The sequence below is a fragment of the Sciurus vulgaris genome (genome assembly GCF_902686455.1).
Source record: "Sciurus vulgaris genome assembly, chromosome: 14".
In the NCBI taxonomy this organism is placed as follows: domain Eukaryota; kingdom Metazoa; phylum Chordata; class Mammalia; order Rodentia; family Sciuridae; genus Sciurus; species Sciurus vulgaris.
In genome coordinates, this window is record NC_136475.1 from 57915729 (window position 1) to 57940026 (window position 24298).

At 39.6% G+C, this 24298-nt stretch overlaps 1 protein-coding gene across 2 annotated transcripts in view; it reads left to right on the forward strand.

Annotated features, from left to right (window-relative positions):
- FSHR (follicle stimulating hormone receptor) overlaps nucleotides 1-24298 on the forward strand; it is a gene marked incomplete at both ends in the record, with an annotated part of 150949 nt that overhangs the window by 87925 nt on the left and 38726 nt on the right. For both annotated transcript variants that reach the window (XM_079111628.1, XM_079111629.1), the window contains 2 exons: nucleotides 16894-16968; nucleotides 19078-19152. In XM_079111628.1, the coding sequence (XP_078967754.1) occupies nucleotides 16894-16968; nucleotides 19078-19152 (150 nt within the window). The remainder of the gene's footprint in view (nucleotides 1-16893; nucleotides 16969-19077; nucleotides 19153-24298) is intronic.

Genomic DNA, 24298 nt, shown 5'->3' on the forward strand with positions numbered 1-24298 from the left:
CCTAGGCACCATTGAAAAGAAGTTGACTTAGAGACTGGACCAAAGAACATCTGACATGTGATTGCTCTTCTAAACTTGACCTTCAGACTAGCTCTCCTCAGCATCAATCCTATTCTAGCTTTCCCCTCCTACTGGCTCCAAGGGTGTTACATTCATAAGTCCTCCTGGGGAAGAAAAGCATCAAGGATCATATTTTGGACTCTCAGAACCAAAATACACTAGTTCAGTGCTTAATCAGCTTTTGAGAAGTTGATTTTTGAAGTTTCAACATCAGATCATGTTAAATTGATAGCCAGCAGCAAGAATCCTTAGGAAGAGCTACCCAGGTAATTTGAGTAAAGCTCTGGGAGGTACTCAAAGCTTCAACATGGTCCAACGTTTAAGTGCAGGGTGGAGAGTAAATAAAAATGAACATAAAGAAAGGATGACTGAAGATGATGAAAACAGATTAAAGCTAACAAGTCTAATCTTTGATACATTTCAGGTTCCAAAAGAAGAAAAACTAATTTCTTTGTCAAAATATCAGCCACTGTTCTTTCCATCCCAACTTCTAGACATAGTTCCAGTGAGAGATATGATCAATAATTAACCTTGATGTGTGTCCATGTAGTGTAAATAAACATGGCTAAGGATGTTGGTTAAATGTCCATAGCAAAGAATGTACAATTCATGGTTACATATCTACTTTGTTTTTCATTAGAAGCAAGCATACATAGTGTCCATATCTACCTATCCATATATTAATCATGGGGATGGGGAAAGAGAAAAAGAGGAAGAAAAAGAAGCATTGATCAACTTTTCAAATAAAATCTACATGCTTCAACTTGCTAGTAATGTTCACTATAATGAAAATTTATCAAGTTCTATGTCTTGTGATCCAAGGAATAAACGTCTAAAGCTCTGTTTGCTCAAAGATCTCTCCTACTGACCAGCCAGAGTGCTTGAAATTCTAATGTTGCTCCTGGTTTAAGAATTGCAGTTCTTTATTAAAATGCAAAGTTATTACTTGGATATAATATATAAACCATCATCATCCATGAGAGTCTTGAGCAGCTGGGGACTAGTCACCTTCTGGTATCTTTATATTCCTCAGAGACTTTGAACAAATCATCTCTGAGGTCTCTCCTCTCATTCAGAATTATTTGGTAATTTTGTAATATCATAGTTTCACAGGTAAGTTTTGATGGAGGACTAAGAATCAGGGTAGATCCATAGGCTTTAATGTCATGTGGGATAGTTGGTGTGGAGGGGTGGTATAGTCAAGATAGCCATAGCGATGGAGGCCTCTGGATTCAAACACTTCCCTGGTGAAGGCAAAAGAGATGGTACCACTGGGTAGTGACACTTCACGCTTTGCCCCCTAGTTGGGCGTAATATTAATACACATAAAATGCTCAGTTTCCTTGGTCCCTTTTGCCACTTCTGTCACCAGACCCTAAAAAACAAAAAAATAGTATAAAATCAATAAAATATCTGAAAAATTATGCCAACTGGAGAAAGCTGCACATGAGGACCTCCTCAGGACATTGTTAGCATTTCTGTCCCCCTCTCCGTATATAATTTTCAGTAATGTGTCTTTTCAGCAGCATTAGGGAACGTAGTTTATCTTTTTAACATAGTCATCCCAGCTTCTAAAAGAGTAATGTTTTGTATAAAGTATAAAGCTTAAAAAGACCAGCCTTGATGCTGAAACACACAAAACATGACAGTGGGTAGCTACTTGTGTGAGTAAAAGAAGCAGTCACATGGGCAGAATTAAAGAAAGGAGCCCTAGCAAGGGTCATTGCCACAACACAGAATTTTAAAATGAAATGCCTTCTTTGTTTTATCCCTAATGCCTAAATTTTTCCTCCCAAAATCATTTTATGCATTACCCATTCCTCTGTATCTAACCCTTCTTCCTGTTTTTCTAGAGGAGAGAAATGCTAGGCCTACAGAAATAGCTCTGGGGGATGAATTTATCAAGTTGGTTATGATTTTCACCTCAAAAATGGGTGTCTGGAGAAAAAGTATAATGGGAAGGAAGAAAAGGAGTGCAGAATGGGTCTGAGAATGGAGGTGTCATCAGAGAAAAATAATGGTACAGTTATCCCCCAAGGCCAACTGCAGTCTAAAAATATCAGATCAAAACTTCCATCAATAAACAACTTGTAAGTTTTAAACTGCATGCCATTCTGAGTAGCATGATAAAATCTCAGGTCATCCTGCTTTATCTCTCCCAAGATGCAAATCATCCCTTTGTCTGCGTATCCATGCTGTATATACTACCCCTTCATCAATTACATAGTAGCCTCTTGGTTAGAGATTAACTGTTGTGGTGATATACCAACATGAGAAAGAGAGAACAGATTCACATGACTTTTATTAAATTATCTTGTTTTAATTGTTCTATTTTGTTATTAATGATTACTGTTAATACCTTTACTGTGCACAATTTATAAATTAAATTTCATCATAGGTATATATGCATCAGAAAAAACATAGTATATATAGGTTTGGGTACTATCCATGGCTTCAGGTATCCACTGAGAGTCTTGTGAGAGTCCCCCACAGACAGGGAGAAGTATTATAATAGCAATGCTAATCATCATTCCAATCATTCCAAAATATATTATGTGTTTGCTGCTTTACAAGTTCACCAAATATTTTCATGGACATCATTTAATTTTTATCATATGAGTAGACAACAGTTTTTACTCACTTTGCACATGAGATCTGAAGAATGAAAGGATCTTGTCCCAGGTCACACCATAAGGAGTGGAAAATGTAAACCAGAGTCCAGATATTGACTTCTACACACTTTACTTTATCCTAAAGGTGTCCCCAGGGTCACAGAGACTCTGGCAGAGGAGAGAGATTTGGGGAAGTTAACCACAGGATTAGCAGGTCAGACTTTCCTTAACTGCTCAGGGTTTTGTTGGTGGTCCGGGAATGCTGTGATAATGTAAGGCCCATCTCACCAGCCCTCATCCTCTCCCACGTTAGAACTGCTTCCTCCCACTCCGTCTTCAAGTTGAGAATAAATGGTGAAGGGAAAAGGGAGGAGGAGAGGGGCAGTCAGACGGAAAGTCAATCACCCTAACTCCTACTAGGTATTAAACACCCGAGCCCTACAGACTCTGGGTCTTGTCTCCTCAACACAAATGTTCCCAGACAATGTGCTTTCTGCTCATTTTCCTCAGTTGCTGACAATCAATATGATTAGCCCAGGTCTAACCCTTGCATTGTGCCTGAGCGGTATCTATACTTTGGCCACTAGAACAACTGCCTCCTTTATCTTTCCATCAGTGGTGTGGACCCGCGGCTCATTTATATCCAGCCTGCTGTGCAATCACAGTAGGTCACAGATGTGATATAAAGGGCTCCAGAAAGGCCCAAAGGTTCCCAAAACACTTCTACTACCTATTTCTTTGTGTCTAGCATTCATGAGGACTCTTATTCAAGCCCTGCACACTGTGACTATGTAAACCTGTCCCCCAATTGGACTTTACTCAGTCACTAGACACTGACACTTTGTGAATAAATTCTTCTTTAGAGCAGGGAGTAGTGGAGGGAGAGAGTACTGAGGAGGATCCTGAAAGGGGCCCAGGGGATACAGGGCACCAGGCCAACTCTATTTCCCATGATGCCCTGAGCCAGGCTCTGCCTTGCACACAGCCTCCAGTCCAGGTGAGCTTGTATGGACCATCCCACTTGCTCTCAAAGACCCTTGTTTTCTCCCTAAGCTGGAAATAACTCTCCTACACTTCCCTCTTCATTAACTCCCCCTCCAGCTACTATTTATTCTCACTTTCAAATTGGTGATTTTCAATCTTAAATTTTGGAAAGCATTGGGGGCTAGATGAAAGAAAAAACCACCCCCACCAAATAGCTTCCAGCCTCCCCTCCCAGGTTCTTGTTGGCAGGTTAAACTGTTGCTACTGTAAGATACTTCAGGTTTTACAGGCAATGAGCAATAAAGGAATCACAGTCAACTCTGGGGAGAGATTTCCAATAGTTTCCTCATTTCCCATTGTCCCTGCACATCCCTGGCTCTCTTTAAATACTATGGGGCTTACTCAGTCACTGACCTTGTCTAATCATATTGATTGTCAGCAATTGCAGTCTAATTGGAAAGCAAGTTGCTATGGTAATTCCTGCATCTTATGTCTTACATTTAAAGACACAATGATCCTAAAAGGAGGAAAATTGCTTGTGGTTGTGACAGAGAAAAACATAATTAGATATGCAAATTATAAAACTAATGCATTCAAATGAATTCTGAAATCTAAATCAGGATTTGATGTAATAAACTGGTCCCAGAATTTCTACTAAAGGCACATTTGGTCAGAATGTATTTCTTTCCCCAAAAATACTTATATTCTTAGAAAAAAGAAAGAAACAAAGAAAATGTATCAAGCATATGCAGGAATTGAGTGATTGGTCATAGCCGGAAATCAGGTATGGGATCCGGGGACACTGCTTGAAGAATACCAGCATGGAGGTAGCCAAACCACTGCTCCTCCTTTTCTTTTTAACTTGCTGTGTGGTTTTGAGTAAGTCAACTAACTTTTCTGTTTTTTTGAGCCTTTAGGTTCTTCGTCATTCTTCACTTCTAAGTGAAATAACAGCTTTTTTCATTCATTTGGTCTACCAACCATCACTTACAGAGCACACACCATGTTCTACACAGATTCCAGGAAGACTTGAAAATCAGTCTTTTTGGTTACAACGCATTGCAGAAAACTGTATGATTTCCTAGAAGCTTCTTGAAGGCTTGTACAAACCATGAATGTAACAAAGATTAGGCTCTGGTAGAAAACAACAATTCTTTAGTACTTTCTAAGCTTCAGATACCTAACATGTAACTATTTCATGTACAGAATTCTCACAACTTTTATAAGGTAAATACCATTATCTTCATCTCATGGATGAGGAAACAGGCTCAGAGAGACTGAGTAGTTTTGCCAGCTTCACACAGTTAGTGAGTACTTACATGAGTCTTCAATGCTGCCCTTCTGCTGCCTGGCTCATAAACTAGGCCCTTCCTTCCCTGGAAGTGCAAACCTTGACTTACTGGTTCTACAGCTCCAGCAAGAAGACCCATGTCATGGAATTTGGGTGGATTTATGAAAACACTTCTACTATCATAGGTAAAGAGCATCTTAACCTAGACAAGCTAGATTATTAATTAGCCATGTAATTATAATTTACTATGATTTTGTTTCTTTATCTGCTCGGAAAAAAAGAGGATTTATAGGAAAATAAATCTGGAAGAGAGCTAATAAGTTCTCTTCCTTTCTTTGTGGATTATCTGAAATTCTAATTTTAAGAGCATTTGAAAAAAATTTTGAAAAATTCCTAAAAAATGTCTTCTTAACAAGATCACCGTTATTTGAAATTATTTCAACAAAGGCCAAGTGTGTGTTTGAGAATTAAGTTGTACACAACATGAGCAGTACAGAGGAGTCCCTCAGTTACTCAGAAGACACCAGAAAGGGAACTTGGCTCTTTTGTCCCCACATGATCAGCATCCTCCTTCCTCAACAGGAACAATTCTGTGGTATGCTTTGCTATTCTCTGAGCTTAAAGAAAGGGGTCCAAAGCACAGAAAAGCCTGAGCATATACTGAACTAGCATGATGATTTCTGGCATCTTGGGCAGACAATCAGCTGAATCCAAAGAATCACGTTAAAAAGAATTCACTCTTCTCATACTTCCCTCCATACCTCCCTCAAATGATGGCCTTTTTCTCTAGGCAGTGACAAAGTTTCATATAATAGGAAGTTTTTTAAACCTTTCATTTCTTCTTCCTGAGCATGTGGGTCCCTTTGCTATAAACATATGGACACTCTAGGAACCTACATGAGACAGAGGAAGGGCTTGGAGCTACCACTGCAAGATGGGACAGAGAGAATCTACTGCTCAAAAACAGATATAAAACACAATTAAATGTGGTATCAGTGAATATGTTCCCTGAATTTCTGAATTTCACGAAGGGCAGGATAGACAACAGCTCCATATCCAGGGCGTTTATAAGAGTGCAACCCTCAAGTATTCCAAAGAGGAAGGCAAGACCATCCATGTGACTCAAATTCAGAAGCAGCCAAATGTGAGCTTCTTGTTGTTCCTTCACTGTGGCTCATAAAGGAAACATTTTTATGCCAAGAATGAGAGTTAATGAGGTGGAAAATGGAGGGGCATAAAAGATGGAGTAATTATGAATTACAGAGTAAAAACAGAGGCTGGAAGGAGGAGGAAAGTCAGGTGGGAGCAGGAGGATTATGTTACAGGTGTGGCGAGGTTAGTGATAAGGCACAATAAAACCTGGAGAGAATTATGGAGGAAGGTTTTGGGGTGCTGTGGGGTGAAAGTAGAGGGCAGGATGGCCTTTAATAACTGCATGCACACACACACACACACTTGCTGTTTCTTTGGCAAAGAGGTTCAGGATACATGTCAAGGAAGAAGAACATCAACACTGGTTTATAGGAGGTACCGATGGAGCCCTTTATAAGCTGACAATAAAACACACTACCTTCAAAAGGATAATGACTTAGGCTGGGGTTCTTTCTTACTTTGTCCAGGGCTTAGAAAGAATGGCCCTGCAGGCTACCCTGCTGCCAGTCCCTCCTGGGTCTGCCACAGAGCTGCCTCCCAAGGGAATAGTCACAGTACCTTGAAAAGGATGCTTCATGGAGCCTCACCTGGCCACAGCTAGTTAGAAATGGAAGCTAGCTGTCATCATGGGGCACTGCCATGATGTGGCTGGCTGCCTTCTAAAAACAGAATCAGAAATAATTAAAATCATAGAATTCTAGGGCTACAAGGGACCCTGGAGATCATTTGGATCAACAGTATTGTTTTATAGATGAGAAGCAAAGGCCCAGAGAAGGTAACCGATTTGACTCAAGGAGAGTAGTTAATTAGTGGCAGAGCCAGGACTAGAACCTAGGTCTCCTGACTCCAGTGAAGTAAGAAAAATAGTCGTAAGCTGCATGACCTTTGTGTAGCTCTGTGTGCTTTGTTCCCAGTGTATGACATGCATTATTCATACAATCTTCAACAGCTCAGCCAACTACACAGGATTGAATACACGGTGTACTGAGGGATAGAGGGCCTTAGCAACATCCTACAGTGGAAAATGGATCTTGGATAGAGCCAGTGATTTGCCCAAAGTAATGAAGGACTCCCTATAGCCCATTTAAGAGACCTTACCTCATGCAGCTCTGCATTACTAGAATTTCTTAACCTGAACTCCCTCCTAAGCTATGCATGCTAGTGGATTCAGAAGTCCCCATTATTAAAAAAGTTGTTCTTCCTGGTTAGCTGAGGGTTTTTTGTTTTGTTTTGTTTTTCTTCTTTTTCATGAAATAACTGAAAAGGGGAGAAAAGAAGTCAAGGGCCCAGATGTTAATGAACAGCAACCACCCAGTGTGCTCACCACAGTGGCCAGGGAATACCATCACAGGGAGCCAGCACTGTGTCTTGGAGAAAGCATGGTCTGTGGCTAAATGAGGTCAAACACAGATTCAGTTTCAAGAGGTTTTTTTTTTCCCCCCCTACTGTTATGTGTTTTCTTCTAATTGGCCAAGCAGTTCTCCTATATGACTTCTAACTAATCAGACCATAAGAATTTACTTAATACTTCTCAACATGCCCACTTTTTACCAGATGGTAGATGCAAAACTCTTACCCTGCCCTTTTGGGAGAAGCATTGGTGGAGAAGCACTAGGTACCAGGCAGGTTGTTGGACTCTGGTCTGAGTATGTTAGACAACAACAAACTCTAAAATGTCAAGGACTTAAAGAACAATTTCTTCTTCTCATCTAGTAGTGTGTGGTGGTGTTTCTCTGCACTTTATTTAGGATCCCAGAGCAACAGCAGATGTTCCATCTTCAATTCTGCCTTTCAAGCACTTCCAGTGGACAGCTTGAAGGGAGAGAGTATGGAGAAGCTCTGGGTAGCACATCACTCCTGCTCACATTCCTCGGGGGAGGCTTTCTTCTCACAATGCTGTAACATAAGAGCAAGATTGGTTAAGAATTGTATTCTAGCTTATGCTTGCACGAATAAGAGGGAGAAAACAGATTTTGGAAGACAGTTAAATCTATTTCATGCCATATACTATCTCCATAAGTCTTACAAAAAAACCCAAAAGGTAGATATAATTACCCCCATTAAAATAAACAAGTGTCATAGGTGTTAATTGACTTGTCCAAGGTCATAAAACCAGGCAATGATAGAGCTAGAATTTGAATCCAGACCCGTTTGTCTTCTAGGTTCATGCTGCCACTTACATGTGAACATGAACCGAGACAAAATACAGAGCAGAGCCCTGACAAAACAAGGCCATTAGTGAGATTACCCACAAAGAGCATTTAGTGCTATGCTTACTACACAGCAAATGTCTAATAAAGGTTAATTATTATCACCATCATCATTATTCCTGCAGCCTCACATTACACAGCTCAAGCTTCCAAGTGCCCTGAGCCTATAGAGAGTTACCATCCCTTATGTATCAGAGGCTGCTGCATCCTCCCACTTCCTTTGCTTAGGCCTCTGCCAAAGCTGGCAGGCCACACTGGAACCAAGTGACACAAATAACATCCCTTTCCTTTCTCCTCTATAATGTCCATTCCTTTACTACCTTACAAACTCATCTTTCATCACTAACAGAAAATTCCTGTGTAAACTATTTCTGATAGACATACACAGACTAATAAAACAATTGTCTACCTTTTCTAGTTTCCAACATTAATCTGGTTCTACATATAGAAAATCTCTCTCTCGCCTTCACTTTTTATCATCCTCTTTTAATTCCATTTGTTTCCTCAAACAACATTTTACACACAGTTGCCAAGCCTAAGTAACAGCCATGCTTCTGTATCCACGCAGAGATGGACTCATACACCACCAGACGCCACGCCACTCTGTTCTCCCCTTGCCACTCCATTCTTATTGTCTTACATATTATACACCTAACCTTGAATCTATTCCAAATTTTTAGGAAAATCATTGGGGCGCTTAATTGGCCCCAATTTTTTGAAATTTGAAAAATTTCAAATTTGTTTGAAAAACAATGACCCATGACCCACATCAAACCACTCCTAAGACACCACAAGACTGTCAAGGACTGCTGATTTGGCAGAAATTCAAAAAGCCATAATGATAATAATTATGGTTGGAATTGAAGGGACATTTGTGAGAAATACTGAAAAAAAGTAATTGAGAGGATTCAGGATCTGCTTGAATACTAAATGATTAAGAGAATTCAAAGATAACCTCAGGATTAAAACCTCGAGTTGGTCCAGTGAACCAATGGAGGTATCAGATGGAGCTATAGGCTTGGAGTTGGGATCAAGGAAGGAAAGTGATGGGAAAGGAAAACAATCTGCCTGCTCTGGACTAGTTGTCCATGAAGAATTCACATGACAGGCTGCTTTGGGCAGCTGTAGACATGGGACTCCGATCCAAGAGGGAAGTTTATTCAATGACGTGTGATTCATTAGCAAAGAGGTCCTACCTGAAAGGGGTCTAAGAATAAGAAAACTTCAACAGGGAAAGTGTGAAAGATGTGAAAGATGCTAAAACAGTTAAGAACTGCTGGTCTGGCAGAAATTGCAAAGAGCTGTAATTATGATAATTTGAGAGGGCATGATGGGAAAAATAATAAAATTGTCAACCCCCAACTATTTACCCAGCTCTGTGCTGGGCATCTGGCATCTTTCCCATTCTTTCCTCTATTCTGTTCTATTGACTTTGCACTCTCAACTTTTCATGCATGTGACTTTTATCCAACTAAACTGCAGATTCTTAGAAAGCAAGAGTACTACTTGTTACTGTTTTATCTCCTTTATACTTACATTAAAAATGTGCTAAAAAAGCACTTATCATATGATGTGATACTTGGAACTTTAATTTGTCTGTAGAAGGTAAATTTGCATGTGAACTCACATAAAAGTCTTGCCAGAACTCAAGTACCATGCATCATGGAGGGAGGTGTGTATAGTTATGTTGTAAGAATATTACTCTCAAAGAGATTTCTACTGTGTTAGAAAATTAAAAAAAAAAAAAAAAAACCAGGATTTTCTGAAATGGAAAGTTTTTTCAGTCATTGGAAACTAGCTGATTTCTGCCATCCTTTTGAGATTTCCTGAATTATAGGCCTATATTCCATGTTGACTTCCCATAGTGGCTGGGTGAGATTGGGGAAATTAGTTAACCCATATGTATCTCTTTTTCCTCTTCTGTAAAAGGGGCTAAAGATGGTATTTTCCTCATAGGGCTTTGTGAAGATCAACAACCTAATAAATTTGAAGAACAGAAAAATTGCCTGTCATTTAGTAAGTGTTTAAATAATGTTAACTATTATGATAGTCATTTTAGTTCCTTTCTTCATCTGGAAGCAAGGCAAATATTTAAAAATACAATAAACGTAGTATTTAAATAAAGATAAAAAATAAAATGGAGACAATAGTTTGTTGTTGATGTATTTAAAAGTGAATGAGAGGGGCTGGGGATATAGCTCAGTTGGTAGAGTGCTTGCCTCGCCATCACAAGGCACTGGGTTCAAATCTCCAGCACCACAAAAAAAAAAAAAAAAAAAAAAAAAAGTGAATGAGAGCCAATCCCCAAAAATCAAAGGCCAAATGTTCTCTCTGATATGTGATGCTAACACACAAAATGGGGGGAAGGGGAGCAATAGAAGTTCACTGGATTAGACAAAGGGGAATGAAGGGAAGGGAGGAAGGATGGGAATAGGAAGATAGTAGAATGGATTGGACATAACTTTTCTATGTTCATATATGAATACACAGCCAGTGTAACTCCACACCATGAACAACCACAAGAATGGGAAAGTATGCTCCATGTATGTATAACATGTCAAAATACACTATACCGTCATGTATACCCAAAAAGGACAAATTTTTAAAGAAAGAAGTTGAGTTAGGCTGAGCCATTGTGGCTGATTTTAAACCTCTGTGTCATTTGGAGGACATCATTAGAGCATCTGTAGCAAAGATGACTTGCTCCTGATAAGGAAGATCTGGGAAGGCAAAACAGTCTCAGATATTCCAGAAAAGGAAGGAACTGACTTTCTGCCATCTGGGAGGTGAGAGGAGCCCTTTGGCAACATTCTTACCACACCCTGACAACCTGTCCCATCCTGTATTGACCTAAGAGAAGAGCAAGATCTTTAGGTTATGACTCAGCAGTGGGGATAATCCATGCTGAGGCACCTGTGTGCTCTGCCTACTCTCATTATTATGGCCAATAGACCAGATGGTTAGTCTCACTGTAAGACTCAGAATGGAGCTGAACTTTGGGATAATGCCATAGGCCAGTTTAAGAATTGAAATGATCTGTACATGAGGCTAGGGAATAACCTGGATTCCTCTGATTAAAGCTGAAAGAAAGGTTTCTAGGACCTTCACTAGCACAGTTATTCCCCAGCACATCAGTTGTGTAGCCCCATAGCTCCTGATATCTCTGTCAAAAACTCCACAAAGAAAAGAAGGAAGGCTGTCAGGCAGGCACAGTGATGTCTGTGTTTACCACAGGAAGAACACTGTGTTTTCACACATACCACCTTATTTATTCCCTTTGGCAGCCCTGTGAGGTAGTTATCATTCCAATTTTGCAGACAAGAAAGTGAAGCTGAGAGACATTTGGTAACCTGCCCAGTCATAGAACTAGTGAGAAATGCTGCACGACTCAAATTCAGGACTCTAGCGTAAGGACTCTAAACTAACCGTAAGGGATTCTAAATGAGAGTAAGAGTGCAATTTGCAGAGCTTTGTGAATTTTTCTGGAATATATTTTCATCAGTCCTTTCCTGACTTGAAACTGTATAGCACACTTCCAGAATTGATGCATAGACGTGGTAGAAATATAGGAGACTATACATATACTATATATGTGTTATCACTAATACATATATATTATGTAACACATAGAACATATGTATTAATATGTAATTATGTACCATGTACATGTTATATAATTATTATATTATACATGTATTATATAATTATACTTGCACTGTTTATGATTGCATATTTTATATGTGTAACATATATATATATTATGTATATATGTATATGTTGGTTTTTTTATTTCTTCCATGTCTAGTCCTTCAGTTTTTCTGGAAATGTACTATATAGTTATATACATTAATACATTATATATATACACCATATATATATAACTATTTCTTCTGGAAATGTACTATATAATTTTATATATTATTTACATATACACATATATGCAACATATATATGTATATATATTACATGTGTGTATTCTATACACATATTATTTATATGTATATATACCACTATATTGAATTGCAATAAACCAAAAAAATCATTTTATTTTTTCCAGCATCTTAAATGTAGCCCAGCAAATACAGATAGTCCACATTAAGGAAAGCCTAGACTACTATACTCTGAGTTAGAGATGATTGATAAAACCCAGGACCCAGTTTATTCATCTCTAGTTTCCCAGCACTGATCCCAGTACCCAAAACACAGAAGCTGCTTAACCAAAATTTGTTGAACATTTGTTGAATTAGTTCTCCACTCCTTTAAAATCTCTCTCCAAGATTCTGCTAAACAAGAAGCTTCCCTCCTGTGTTAATACACAATTTGATTTGCAAAGACTCTATTTACTGCAAGTTTTCAAGAACACAGCTTTAATGTACAAAAACAAAGTTGGAAAATCTTTTATAATCTTTCAAAGATAATTCATTCACTTAGCAAACACTTGGCTGGGAACAGGAATACTAAGATGAAAGGCAATGTCACCGTCCTCCAGAAGTTCCTTGCCTAGAAAGGAAGATTTATTTATTTAAACTACAAAGTACATCTCCAGAATGCAAATCTAATGTAATATGTGAGAGCTTATGATAGAGTACATTGTTGGCTAGACTATAGGGACTCAGGGAAGGAAAACAGTTGACTAAATCTAGTCTGAGATTATTAAAAAGAAAAGAAAGAATTTTGATTCAGTGAATATTAAAAGTATTTTTATGCAATTGAATCTCCTAATGTACCTAGTCAGGAAGGAATATAATGGCTATATTGTGGAGGAAGTGCTCTGTGAAGAGAGATTCATTGGAGAAGAAAAAATATGGGAAAAATGTGATTGGGGAATATCTTCTCTATCAGAAAGAACACAAAGAAGTTTCTTTGAGTCTCTTGATCCATTTTGTGTTACTGTAACAGAATACCTGAGACTAGGTAAGGTACAAAGAAAAGAGGTTTTTGACTCACGATTCTGGTTGCTAGAAGGGCCCAACAACATGACACCACCATCTGTCCGTGTCACGACATGACAGAGAAGCAGAAAGGGAACAAGCCATGTGCAGAGATGTATGTGAGTAAGGAAAAAATTAGGGAGGGGCCAGGCTCAGTGTTTTATAAGAGCCTACTCTCAGGGAATTAATCCCCTCCTGTGAGACCTAACCCATTCTTTGAGACCAGCTTTAATCCCTTCAAATAGGCAATCATGACCCAGTCACCTCCCATTAGGCCCCACCCCTTAAAAGTTCCACCACCTTTCAACATCATCACCCTGGAGACCAAGTTTCCAGCACATGCGCCTCACTGGTCAGAGTCCTTCAGTTTTCCTTTATCCCATAAAACCAATAGCAACTTTGCTCAAAATGAAGCAGTTCCAGCATTTGGTAAATGAGTACCAGCTATAATGGTGGGCATGTTAGCATCACTCTGGGACAGGCTGAAAATTATGCTGGCCCTTACTACATTCAAAATAATCATTTACTTCCTGAAGTTCCCCCGACTGGAAAACATGTCACCCCACCCCTTTTTCTAATGTACTCGTTTTGTACCTGAATACCACTCCACTGAAAAGAAGAATGTAAATCTGAAGGAGAATTTCATAATTCCCTGAAATCCACTCCAGAGGGCATGTCCTCCTGATCCCCAGGACCTCATGCAAGCACATTCTCCCTTCCTTCATGCAAACATGGGACCTCATGGAAGGAACCTTGAAAATCTTCTCTAATGCCCAAATGACTTATAAACCCCTCACTCGTCAGTTATTTTCCCTCCTTGGGTTTCTGTGGGTAGCCTATGAATTCAAGGACCTTGTCTAGCAGGCAGAGGGCTGGGGAGGCTATTCCACTGAGAAGGAGGGACAAATACATCCCTCTATTAGTAGCAGCTCAATATATGTGTATGTTCTTTGCATGTTGTGTATTACTAAAATTCACTAGGTTTAGCTGTCATTTGCTGGAGTTGGGCATGTTGGCAACAAAAAGGGCATAAAATAGGACCACACCTTGTCTGCAGTTTAGCAGATGCCAGTCATAGGACTGAACACACTTCACCTACTATCAGCCATTTGTCCACCTACTTATCATTGCAAAACAACTCAACACTAGATGCTGGACATACAAAGACAGAGGAATACAATACCATCTAGGAACCCAAAGTTAAAAAAAAAAAAAAAAAGAGCGGGGCATGGGGGAGAAAGAAGGAGATGAGGTTGGAGGAGAGGAAAGAAAGAAGGAGATGGGGTTGGAGGAGAGGAAAGAAAGGAGCAATGACAGAACAATGTGGTAATTATTTTAACTGAGGGGGAAAAAAGTCTTGTGATGATAAAGAAAAGCTTTCCAGAGGGAATTCTTTTTAAACTAAATAATTCACTCTGCTTGAGCTGATATCCTCAGACTGCTGTATCATGCTTTCCATATCCACTTATGTGTATACATGTTGGGGAAAAGTCTAGTGGGATATTATTATTCTCCTGAAAAACTTTGCAATCCCAAGAATGGTCTTGAGACCTGAATTGTAAGAAAAGTAGACCCTCAGGCTCACTCAAGGGCTTCACGATGGGGAATTAGCATTCTGACAAGGTCCTCAGATGACTAGTGATATGGTAATGTCTGAGAAGCTTCGTCCTAGAAGTAAAGAGAGTTTTTATCTCTGGGAACAAGCCTTCTGCAGAGCTTCTGTGCTAAAGGACTTAGGTCCCTTGCACTATTATTGTTTTCAATAGGACCTAGCAAATCGTCCCATCTCCCCTCATTTTACAATGAAGATTCCAAGGTTTAGAGAGGTGGAGTGTATGGAGGAAGTGTGGAGCCCTGAGGCCAATCAGGGTAGGTTCTGCCAATAGTAGAGCCATTTACTTACAAAGCCAAAATGCCATCAAAAGAATTGGAGAGGATATCTGTAAAGTGACTGATAAATAGGAAACATCCAAAAAAAGATAACAGAAATGGAGACAAAACTGGATTAAACTGGAATGAGAGCTCTGAATGTCTCAGTAAAGCACCTTCTTCTGCTGCACCCTGTGTCCCTTCTCTTAACAAAGGCCAAAGGTGCCCTGCTACCAACCCTAACCACCCTTCCTGTGTCTGAAGTTGAGACTCTAAAATACCCTCTGAAATACTTACATTAGAAGTGTTTATTGGTTGTTTTAATACTTTCTATTTTATTTGAACTAAAAAATAAAAAGAAATCCAGAGAAGTGAACTCTCAATAGATGAATTCAGGTAAAGAGAAATGTTCTATCAGTAGGCTGAAATATGACCAAGAGTGGTGACTAAATCTATGACTAATTGTTAATGAGCCTGGAAATAGCTCCTGAAGAATGTGGCATCACTTACGTTTAAACTCTCCTTGTTGTCTAGCCTTTTCCACCATGCTGGTATTTTCAATCCCTCACTCCTTTAGATGTTCACAAATGCCTCTTCCATTCTATCATAGAATAAGAAAAGCTTTTCTCTCACAAAATGTCTCTTCTCTCACAGGGTTTGTGAGAATGGCCCTGCCACCAGGGGTTGACAAGTCCCTGGAGTCTCCAGTCCTCTCACTGAGACAGTTGCTATTCACCATTGCACTTGCCCTCCTTCCAGCCAGCCTCTCCCTTCCCTACCCTGCAGGCCTTTTACAGAACCTTTCTGGAACTCTCAGCTAAATCCCAGGCCCGTAGACCGGTTTCTGCCTCAGTCAATTTGGATGCATACGGCCTGTGCAAGTCCCTGAGAAACTCAGCAGCTGCACTAAAACTGCATGAGAGTCTTCTCAGGAGGCCTAGTAATAGCACGTTTCATCCATGAGCCACTTTATAAACATTAACTGATTAAGCCGCCCTTTCTCCTCACAAGCTCTGGGCTTCTATGTAGTGGACTTCATTCTCCACTGCCTTCAAATTACTCCAGGAGACAAAAAGCTGGGGATCTGAAGGATCTTTTCTGGGTATTTTAGGCTAAGACATCATTAATGATTAAGACCTTGTGATAAAAACTTGACTGGAGTAAAGTGATGGAGCTGAAAAGGACTTAATCTTTATAGAGACTGAATGGAAGGTCTTCTCTTCTAATGTCAGATTAGCAGAGAGAAGAACTTGACCCCATGGTCTAGGACATGATCATTGAAATACAGCCCACAGGTCAAATGCAGCCTACCACCTCTTTGTATAAATGTTTATTGGCACCCAGTCAGGTCATTCATGTGCCATCTAAGGCTTCTTTGGGGTTGTATTATCAATTGAATGACTGCAACAGAGGCCAAATGATCCCCAAAGTCAAAAAACATTATCTGGACCTGTAGAGAAAGTTTTCTAACCTTTGGTCTGAGGACACTTATTTCCTCTCATTCTGTATATTTTCTAGACACTTGTAAGCAAGTCTCTTTCCCTCTCTGGGCTTCAGTCTCTACATCTGCAGACTACACAGTCTCTAAATTGCACCCCTGTTTTGAATTCATTTTCCCATTTTTCTGTAAGTCTTAGCATCATGTTCTGTTCCATTATTACAGCTTTATTTGAGGACAGGAAAGGAATTTTGTGTAGCTCATGAATCCTCCCAAGCCCAAGGCTCTAGCTCAGCACTAAACACCTGCTTAGAGTGTAACTGAACGTATGTTTCTTTCTCTGCAGAGAGATCTCTCAGAATGATGTCTTGGAAGTGATAGAGGCAGATGTGTTCTCCAACCTGCCCAAGTTACATGAAATGTAAGCAAGAAAGCTGGGGATCAGGGGGTGTCTCATGGCCATTACTGGTAACAGCCTCAGTGTTCTCTTGTATTCCTGGGAAGCTCGGACTCTGTTCTGTCCTCAGATCCTTAGATGGTCACTATATGTCAAAGTCAACTGAAAAGCTTCAGCCATGTGTCTCTTCCTGGTGATCCATGCACCAGTCCAGAGCCTAATATCTTGCTCACTACCTCCCACACTTTTTCTATTATAGACCCGAGAACTTTATCCTATGACTGTGAGAATGCACCTCCATCTCATCCAAGTCCAAAATATATCCCAAATTTACTTTCTCTTGTTAACATTCCAGTTTTATATCAATACACTGATTCACTTCTGTTCCATTCTGGTTTATAGTCATCATAAATTAATTCATAGAATCAATTGAATGTCAAGACCACAAGGAGACTTTAGAGACTAACTAGTCTAAAATTTTCCAAAGCATATTCTGTGTATTATCATGTGTTCAAGAAAAAAATAAATAAAATGATTCTATGATCAAATAAGATTAGGAAACACCAGGCAAATAAAGTAATGCAAGTTCACTCACTATAAAAAACTTTTCAACAAGTTTTTTATCCTAGTATATATTTGAAATCTCCAAGATGGTTATGTATTAAGTGTTGCTGGAAAGGTTTCTTTCATGGGGCATTTATTAATCTCTCACAAATTCCAGTGGAACACATTTAGAAAAGCCAATAAGTCCCTCTTTTCATTTAACAGATGAGGAATGAAAGACACAGAAGTTGTGAGGTTTGTCTAAAACCACTCAGCCAAACTCACAGGAGATTAAGACTTTGCTCATAAATATCTCTGCTCCTTTGTATCTTCTTTAAAAATAAGGATTTTATTTTAGAATCTTCTAAATATCAACAGGGGACAAAACCAAAATGAGTATAGAATATATACATATATGTTATATATTACTTGTTATATATTAAGGCGTTTGTTTAGGAATGACACTCAGTCTGCCCATTTTGGCAGACTCCCCCCCCCTTTCCTTCCTCCCACCCCCTTTACCTCCCACACTAATTATTCCTCATTGTTATTACCCTCATGCCTCTTCCCTTCTTCTCTCTCTGCTTAGACTCCTCTTGCCCTAGTTGGGAAAAGAGACCTGACAGTCTTGGAACCCACAGGGCATATTAGATAAATGAACCAAAGGGCAGACAGCCCTCTGGGCTGGTCAAGCAGGCATCCCTCCACACAGTCCACTGGGAAGTAGGAGCTAATGAGATGGCTCTTTCATCTCCTCCTTGCATCAAGAGGTGCTCACCCCCATGCAACACTGACTGTGTTTAAAATGATTAATTGCCTGGTACTTGAATCCAAGTAGCTACAGGTTACTGCAACATAAAAGCTAATGAAACAGGGAGGAAGTAATTAACAAAGAGCATCTCTGCAAATATACATTGATCCAGCAAGATGTGGACAAGATGTGCGCTCTCTGTTGAAATCCAAACGTGAACACGCTCACCTCCCAATTATTGATCAGGACACAGTTCAGGCCAACACAGGGCAGAAGTCATCACTTCCCTGGGGCTGTGAGAGAAGAGCTTCAGTCTGTAGCAGGAAGGGAATCACTGGCCTATTCCCAGCTACTGGCTGCTGAAGTTCACCATTAACAACGAAGAGATAGCAATTGGTTTTTCCCCTCCATCAGTTTTTCTTTGCCATTTCACCTCCATTTCTCAATCTCCTCTTCCTGCCTCATCCTTTCTCCCCTGTCATCTTCTTTTCACCCTCTTTTTACCTCCTTTCTTGTCTGCAGACCAAAATTCAATTCCCCCTGTTAGTCTCATCACCAGCCTTTTAGCTTACTCTGCCCTGAAAGGTTTTTTTCTGGTTAAAGACTCAGTTCTGCTCAGGGTGAAATGACTGGTGGAGAGGTCCCAAGTGGTGAGCACTAAATGGGACAGGGTTAATAGTTTGCACAGTTTAGTATAACAAAAGGCACTGCAGGTTGGTCAATATTTGTTGAAACAAAGGATGGGTGGGCAAATGACTAGATGAATGATTTATTGATGTACTCAGCATAATATGAAAAATACTGTCTAGATCACTTGCATGTGCTTTCCTCTTTTACAGTAGAATTGAAAAGGCCAACAACCTGCTGTACATCAACCCTGAGGCCTTCCAGAACCTTCCCAACCTTCGATATCTGTAAGAATTCACATTCTTTGCCACCCTCTCTATTATTAATTTGTATATTCTTGTTTTAGTAAAATGTCCCATTGTTACTCTGGGGCATAATTGCTTTTTATCATGGATGTGGGGCAGAAGTGGAGGTAGGGAGACACTTGGTGTAGATTTTAGTTTAATGAGCAAATTCCACTAATATAATTGCATTTTGTTTTCATTTGCAAAAACAGAAATAAGGAATGCCATTTGCATTAATGGGAATGTCATGCAGACCTCTTACAGAACTCAGTCATAATTTTGTGTAAATGAGATGCAACCAAAATTTCTGCTATGATTTAGTTTGTGACCTTGACCTCAAAGATATTATTTCTCTTGTTTTGCATACATGAATTTCTTTCTCTGAGAGATTTCAGTGTTTCATTTGATAAGTTTTGGTTAATAACAGACATGGTATTTATTAGTAGAGATATTCCTGGTCTTTGAGCTCCATCCTTTGGGCCTGTTCTTATCAGCAAAAACGCTGCTGCTTCTACTCAAATAGTTTTCAAATTAGCTGAAGGCTTGACAGAGTCCTGAGTGTTATGATGGGCCTTGCAAAATAACAGATCAGAATCTGAATCCTAAATTTTCTGAATTCATTTACTAGCTAGCAATCACAAGCAAGCACCTATCCTCTCAGAGAATGAAAATAATAATAATGCATGTGTATCTGTTATTTATTAACATAATAATGATACATGATCAACACACCTAAAGATACTTAAAGCAACAACCATCTATCATTTTCCTGTCTGTGTGTTGGTCAGTGGAATGGTTCTGCTGATCTGGACTATGTTTGCCTGACCTCAGCTAAGCTCACTCATGCATCTGTAGTCAGCTGGCAGATCAGCTGGAGGCTGGCCATTGGGGAAGGTCTCAACTGGAACGACTCAGCTCTCCTCCCAGTGATGCTCATTTCCAGCAAGTTGGCATAGGCTTGTTTCCACTGCAACCCTGAGTTCCAAGAAAGACAGCTGAAGAGTACAAGACTCTTTGGTCCAACACCCTGAACTAGCACATGATCTCTTCTGATGCATTTTTGTTAGCCAAAGTTCACAGAACAGTCTAGTTTAAAGAGATGAAGAAATCAATGCCACTACTTGATGGAAGCAGCTGCACAATCACAATACAGCAGTGTAGATATATGGAAGGATATAGACCCGAAACCACATTTGCAATCAATTTAAAGTATGTAGAAAGTTTTCCACAGTGCCTGTCATACCAGGTGCTCAATAAATATTATGTCTTGATCTCTAAATTTTGGTCATTAAGAACCGGAGTGAGCAGGTATAATAAAGAACCCTGAACCATTGTGTGCATCAGCTCTCTGAATGGGGGCTGAGGAATAGACTTAACAGAAGAGTTCATATCATCTAGAACTCCTGCTCTCTGATAGGTGTCCCAGAAAGGGTCTGACAAAGAAAGAAGGTGGTCTGATCCTGAGTTCATGTCAGAGGCAGGATGGTTTCATGGGCACACCACCAGTGAAGGGCCCCACTCTCAGAGGGCCTTACACTAGGTTCATTTCTCTGCTGTCAAAATTTTGAAAGGTTTAAATGTCTGACCATTTTTAAACAAGAGACCCTGACTTTTCATTTTAAACTGCACTCCACAAATTAAGTAGCTAGTGTGTTCAGAGGACATGATCTCTTTTAGGTTGAGGCTTGGGATCTTGACTCCCTACGTGAACTTTTGTTCCTTAGGGGCAGAGACTCTCTGCAAGACTAACCTGGTTAGGCACATAATAGTGGAGGAAATATGTGGTAATAGAAAAAGCCTGAGTCCTAGAATCAGAAAATCTAGAGCTTCATCTTATCATTTGCTAGCTGAGAAATCTTGGGCCAACCACGGCTTCTAAAATGCACATGGCTTATATGAGCCTCAAGTGAAATTTATACATAAAAATGTTAACATGTGAAAATATTTTGTAAACTACAAAGTGCTAAAAAATTAATCAGAAATTATTTCTAGTCAACTGGTCTATCCTTAGGAAAATTCCAGTAAATGTTGAATAGAGAGTTATGGTGATCACAAGGATCTGCTTTTGTTACCTAGAGTGTCTGGCATGGGTTCAAAAAGAGTAGATTGAAATATGTCTTTGCACTTAATGGAGGAACATAGAAAAGAAAGAGAAACAAATAGTATATTGGAAACCAGAAAGACTGGTATCCAGATAGGACACTGAAGTTATTAGTTACATACCCAGTTACCTTCTCTAAAACTTAGTTTCCTTATCTGTAAAATGAGTGATTATGAAAACCAAAGAAGATCATGAGTATAAAAAAAAAGCACTTTGCAAATACACAGTACAAACATGATGACTAACTCTGCAAATATAAAATGATTAGTGCCCTTTACTCAGTTGGTTTTCTTAATTTCTTCTTCTCTTTCTCTTTTCTTTCCAACTTCCCTCCCTTCCTTTTCCTTGTCTCCTTTTCCTCTTACAAAATGCTTAAGTGGAATATGGACAGCACAGAGTCGTCTGTAAAAGAACAAAAATACTCTATGAGGGAGAAAGGAATCCCTGGGTGCATCTCCATTCACAAGCTATTACATATGGTTAGTGTTAAGTGACCCTGCCAAGAATAAACTCATGAAGAGAATTGTCCGCTCACACATTTTTAATGCCTGTGACAATAACAGCATGTCTGAAAATGGTGTACTCGAGTTTGTAAATGAGGACTGAGGAACCACTGCAAATTTGAAACCAAAGGATCCTGTTTTTGGACAACCCCTTGTAGCCATCACAGTTCATTCTTCATAATGAGGACCCTGGGTAAGGGAGAAACTTGGAAGGATGTGGGCAGGGGGAGAGAGAGTAAGGGGATCTAGGACAAAACAGAAACACAGCTATGCTTTTGACCTGGAAGAGGAAGAAATCCTTGTCATCTGTCTTCGAGGTCCACCTCCCCTTCATATCCTTTTCTAACTTCAAAGTGAGGAGTCCCCAATCCCACCTGTCCCCTTTGCAGTTTACAGAAAAGTGGAGGTGACCATTTCCAGCCATGTTCTATTTTAAAAGAAGGTTATTTCTCAGAGTATTTTAAATCTGCTTTCTCTCTGAAAAAAGAAATAGTAAGGAAGAATTATGGCATTATCAAAAGACCCTCCCTTTGTTACTCTGAAAATAATACTATTGTCTTTGTCAGTTCTGGCTGCTATAACAGAACACCATAGCCTAGATAGCTTAAACAACAAATTTCAATTTCTCATGATTCTCAAGGCTGGAAATTTGACATCAGGGTGCCAGCATGGTTAGTTCTTGGGAAGGGCCCCTTTCTGATATTCAGACAGTCTTCTTCATTATGCCCTCATATGGAGCATGCACATGAAGAAAAAGAAAGATTACCCATGTCTCTTCTTTTTTTATGAAAGTACTCATCCCATCATGAAGGACCCAACCTCATGACCTCATTCAACCCTACTCACAAACACCATCAAAGTCCCCACCTCCAAATTCCATCCCCTTGGGGATTAGAGTTTCAAAATATAAATCTCAGAGGACATTAATATCCAGTCCATAGCAGTTATATAACTCTCCACTGTACAAACTCTTTTAACATCTATTGCCATATGAATCCAGTGTTGGGAAGCTGAGACTAGGAGTAACCTATCTTAAGCCTTCACACTTCTTGCACAGGCTAAACCTTTCTGAGCTATGCACTCCTCCCCAGCATGTGCTCCATGGTGGCCCTGGGGACTGCGATATTCTGCCTTCCAATGACACTTCTACCAGCAATACATCTATTGGGGGGTCAGACTACAGCATTTTGAAATATTTTCCAAACTGCTAAGGGGGATCACAAAAAATTCACTGTCAGTTCTCAGTCTGAAGGATGACATGGAAGCAAGGCCCAGTTAAGCGTCTATCTTGTATATGTCAACTCAGGCTGCCATAACAAAACACCATGGACTGAGTGGCTTAAACAACTGAAGTTTATTTCAGACAGTTCTGGAAACTGGGAAAGTCGGTCGGTATCAAGTTACAGGCTGATCAGTTTCCTGGCTTGTAGATGGGCACCTTTCTCCCTGTATCCTTAGATGCCAGAAAGGGGGTGAGGGAACAGAGAATATTCAAAAGAGTAAGAATGAGCAAAAGCAAGTCTCTGATGTCATTCTTAATCCTATAAGATTAGAATTCCACATGGATTACCTCACTTAAACTAAATTATCTCCTTAGGGTCCTATCTCCAAATAGTTATATTGAGATAGGACCTTAAGTTTATATGAATTTTCAGGGACACAATTCAGTCCATAGCCCATCTCCATCCATATTTATTTGTGTCTGAGCAGCAGTCTTAATAGTTGCACTATACAGCAGCCAGGTCAAGGCATGCGGTAGTGATTTCAGATATTCTTTGAGTTGATGAACTACTTCCTTCAAGGCAAAGAAAATCACAAAATGAATTAAGGAATCCAGTGGGGACCAGTAGGGGTTGAGTTGGTTTTTAGTTGTTGTTTTGTTTTGTTTTGTTTTATCTTGAGCCAGCATAAATGTTTAGTATCAAAGCCACCGAAGCAGGAGATTAGAAGGGGGGAGGTAGGAGTGAGTTGCTATTTGACTTCAGCATCCTAATTGCTACACACAAGTACTTAGAAATGTTGTTCTTAAGTTCTCCATGTTGATTCCATTTCATGCTGTTCATTTGATGGCACAGAATTCAAGACAACTAGAAATCAGCGCTCTTCATCAATGCCTTCATGCTTCAGTGAGGAACCTAAAGTGGTTAGGAAAAAAAAAAACTCATGAATAAAGAAATGTTCTTTAGCAGAATATGCATCAAAGGATTCATCTGGGTGGATTTTTTAGAGTCAATATTGTACTTGCATGCAATATTTCTTTCTTTACTGCTTTGACTTCCTGGAGCTGACCTTTTGTGTATGAAAGATTATCTATTGATCTGTAAATAAGATTTACACAATATTCTCTTGCCTTTGCATCCTGTCAATGTAATTCTCAGGCAGCTGGGTGTTGCTCTTTGCTACTCAATAAACCATAGTTCCATTTTAGCAAACATGTCACACAGCTGTGTGGCCCCACTCACAACCCCCACTGGAAACCATCTTCCACTCAGATGTGGCCCATTAGACCTCCTTATGATGCCTGATAATGGCTGCCAAACCATCT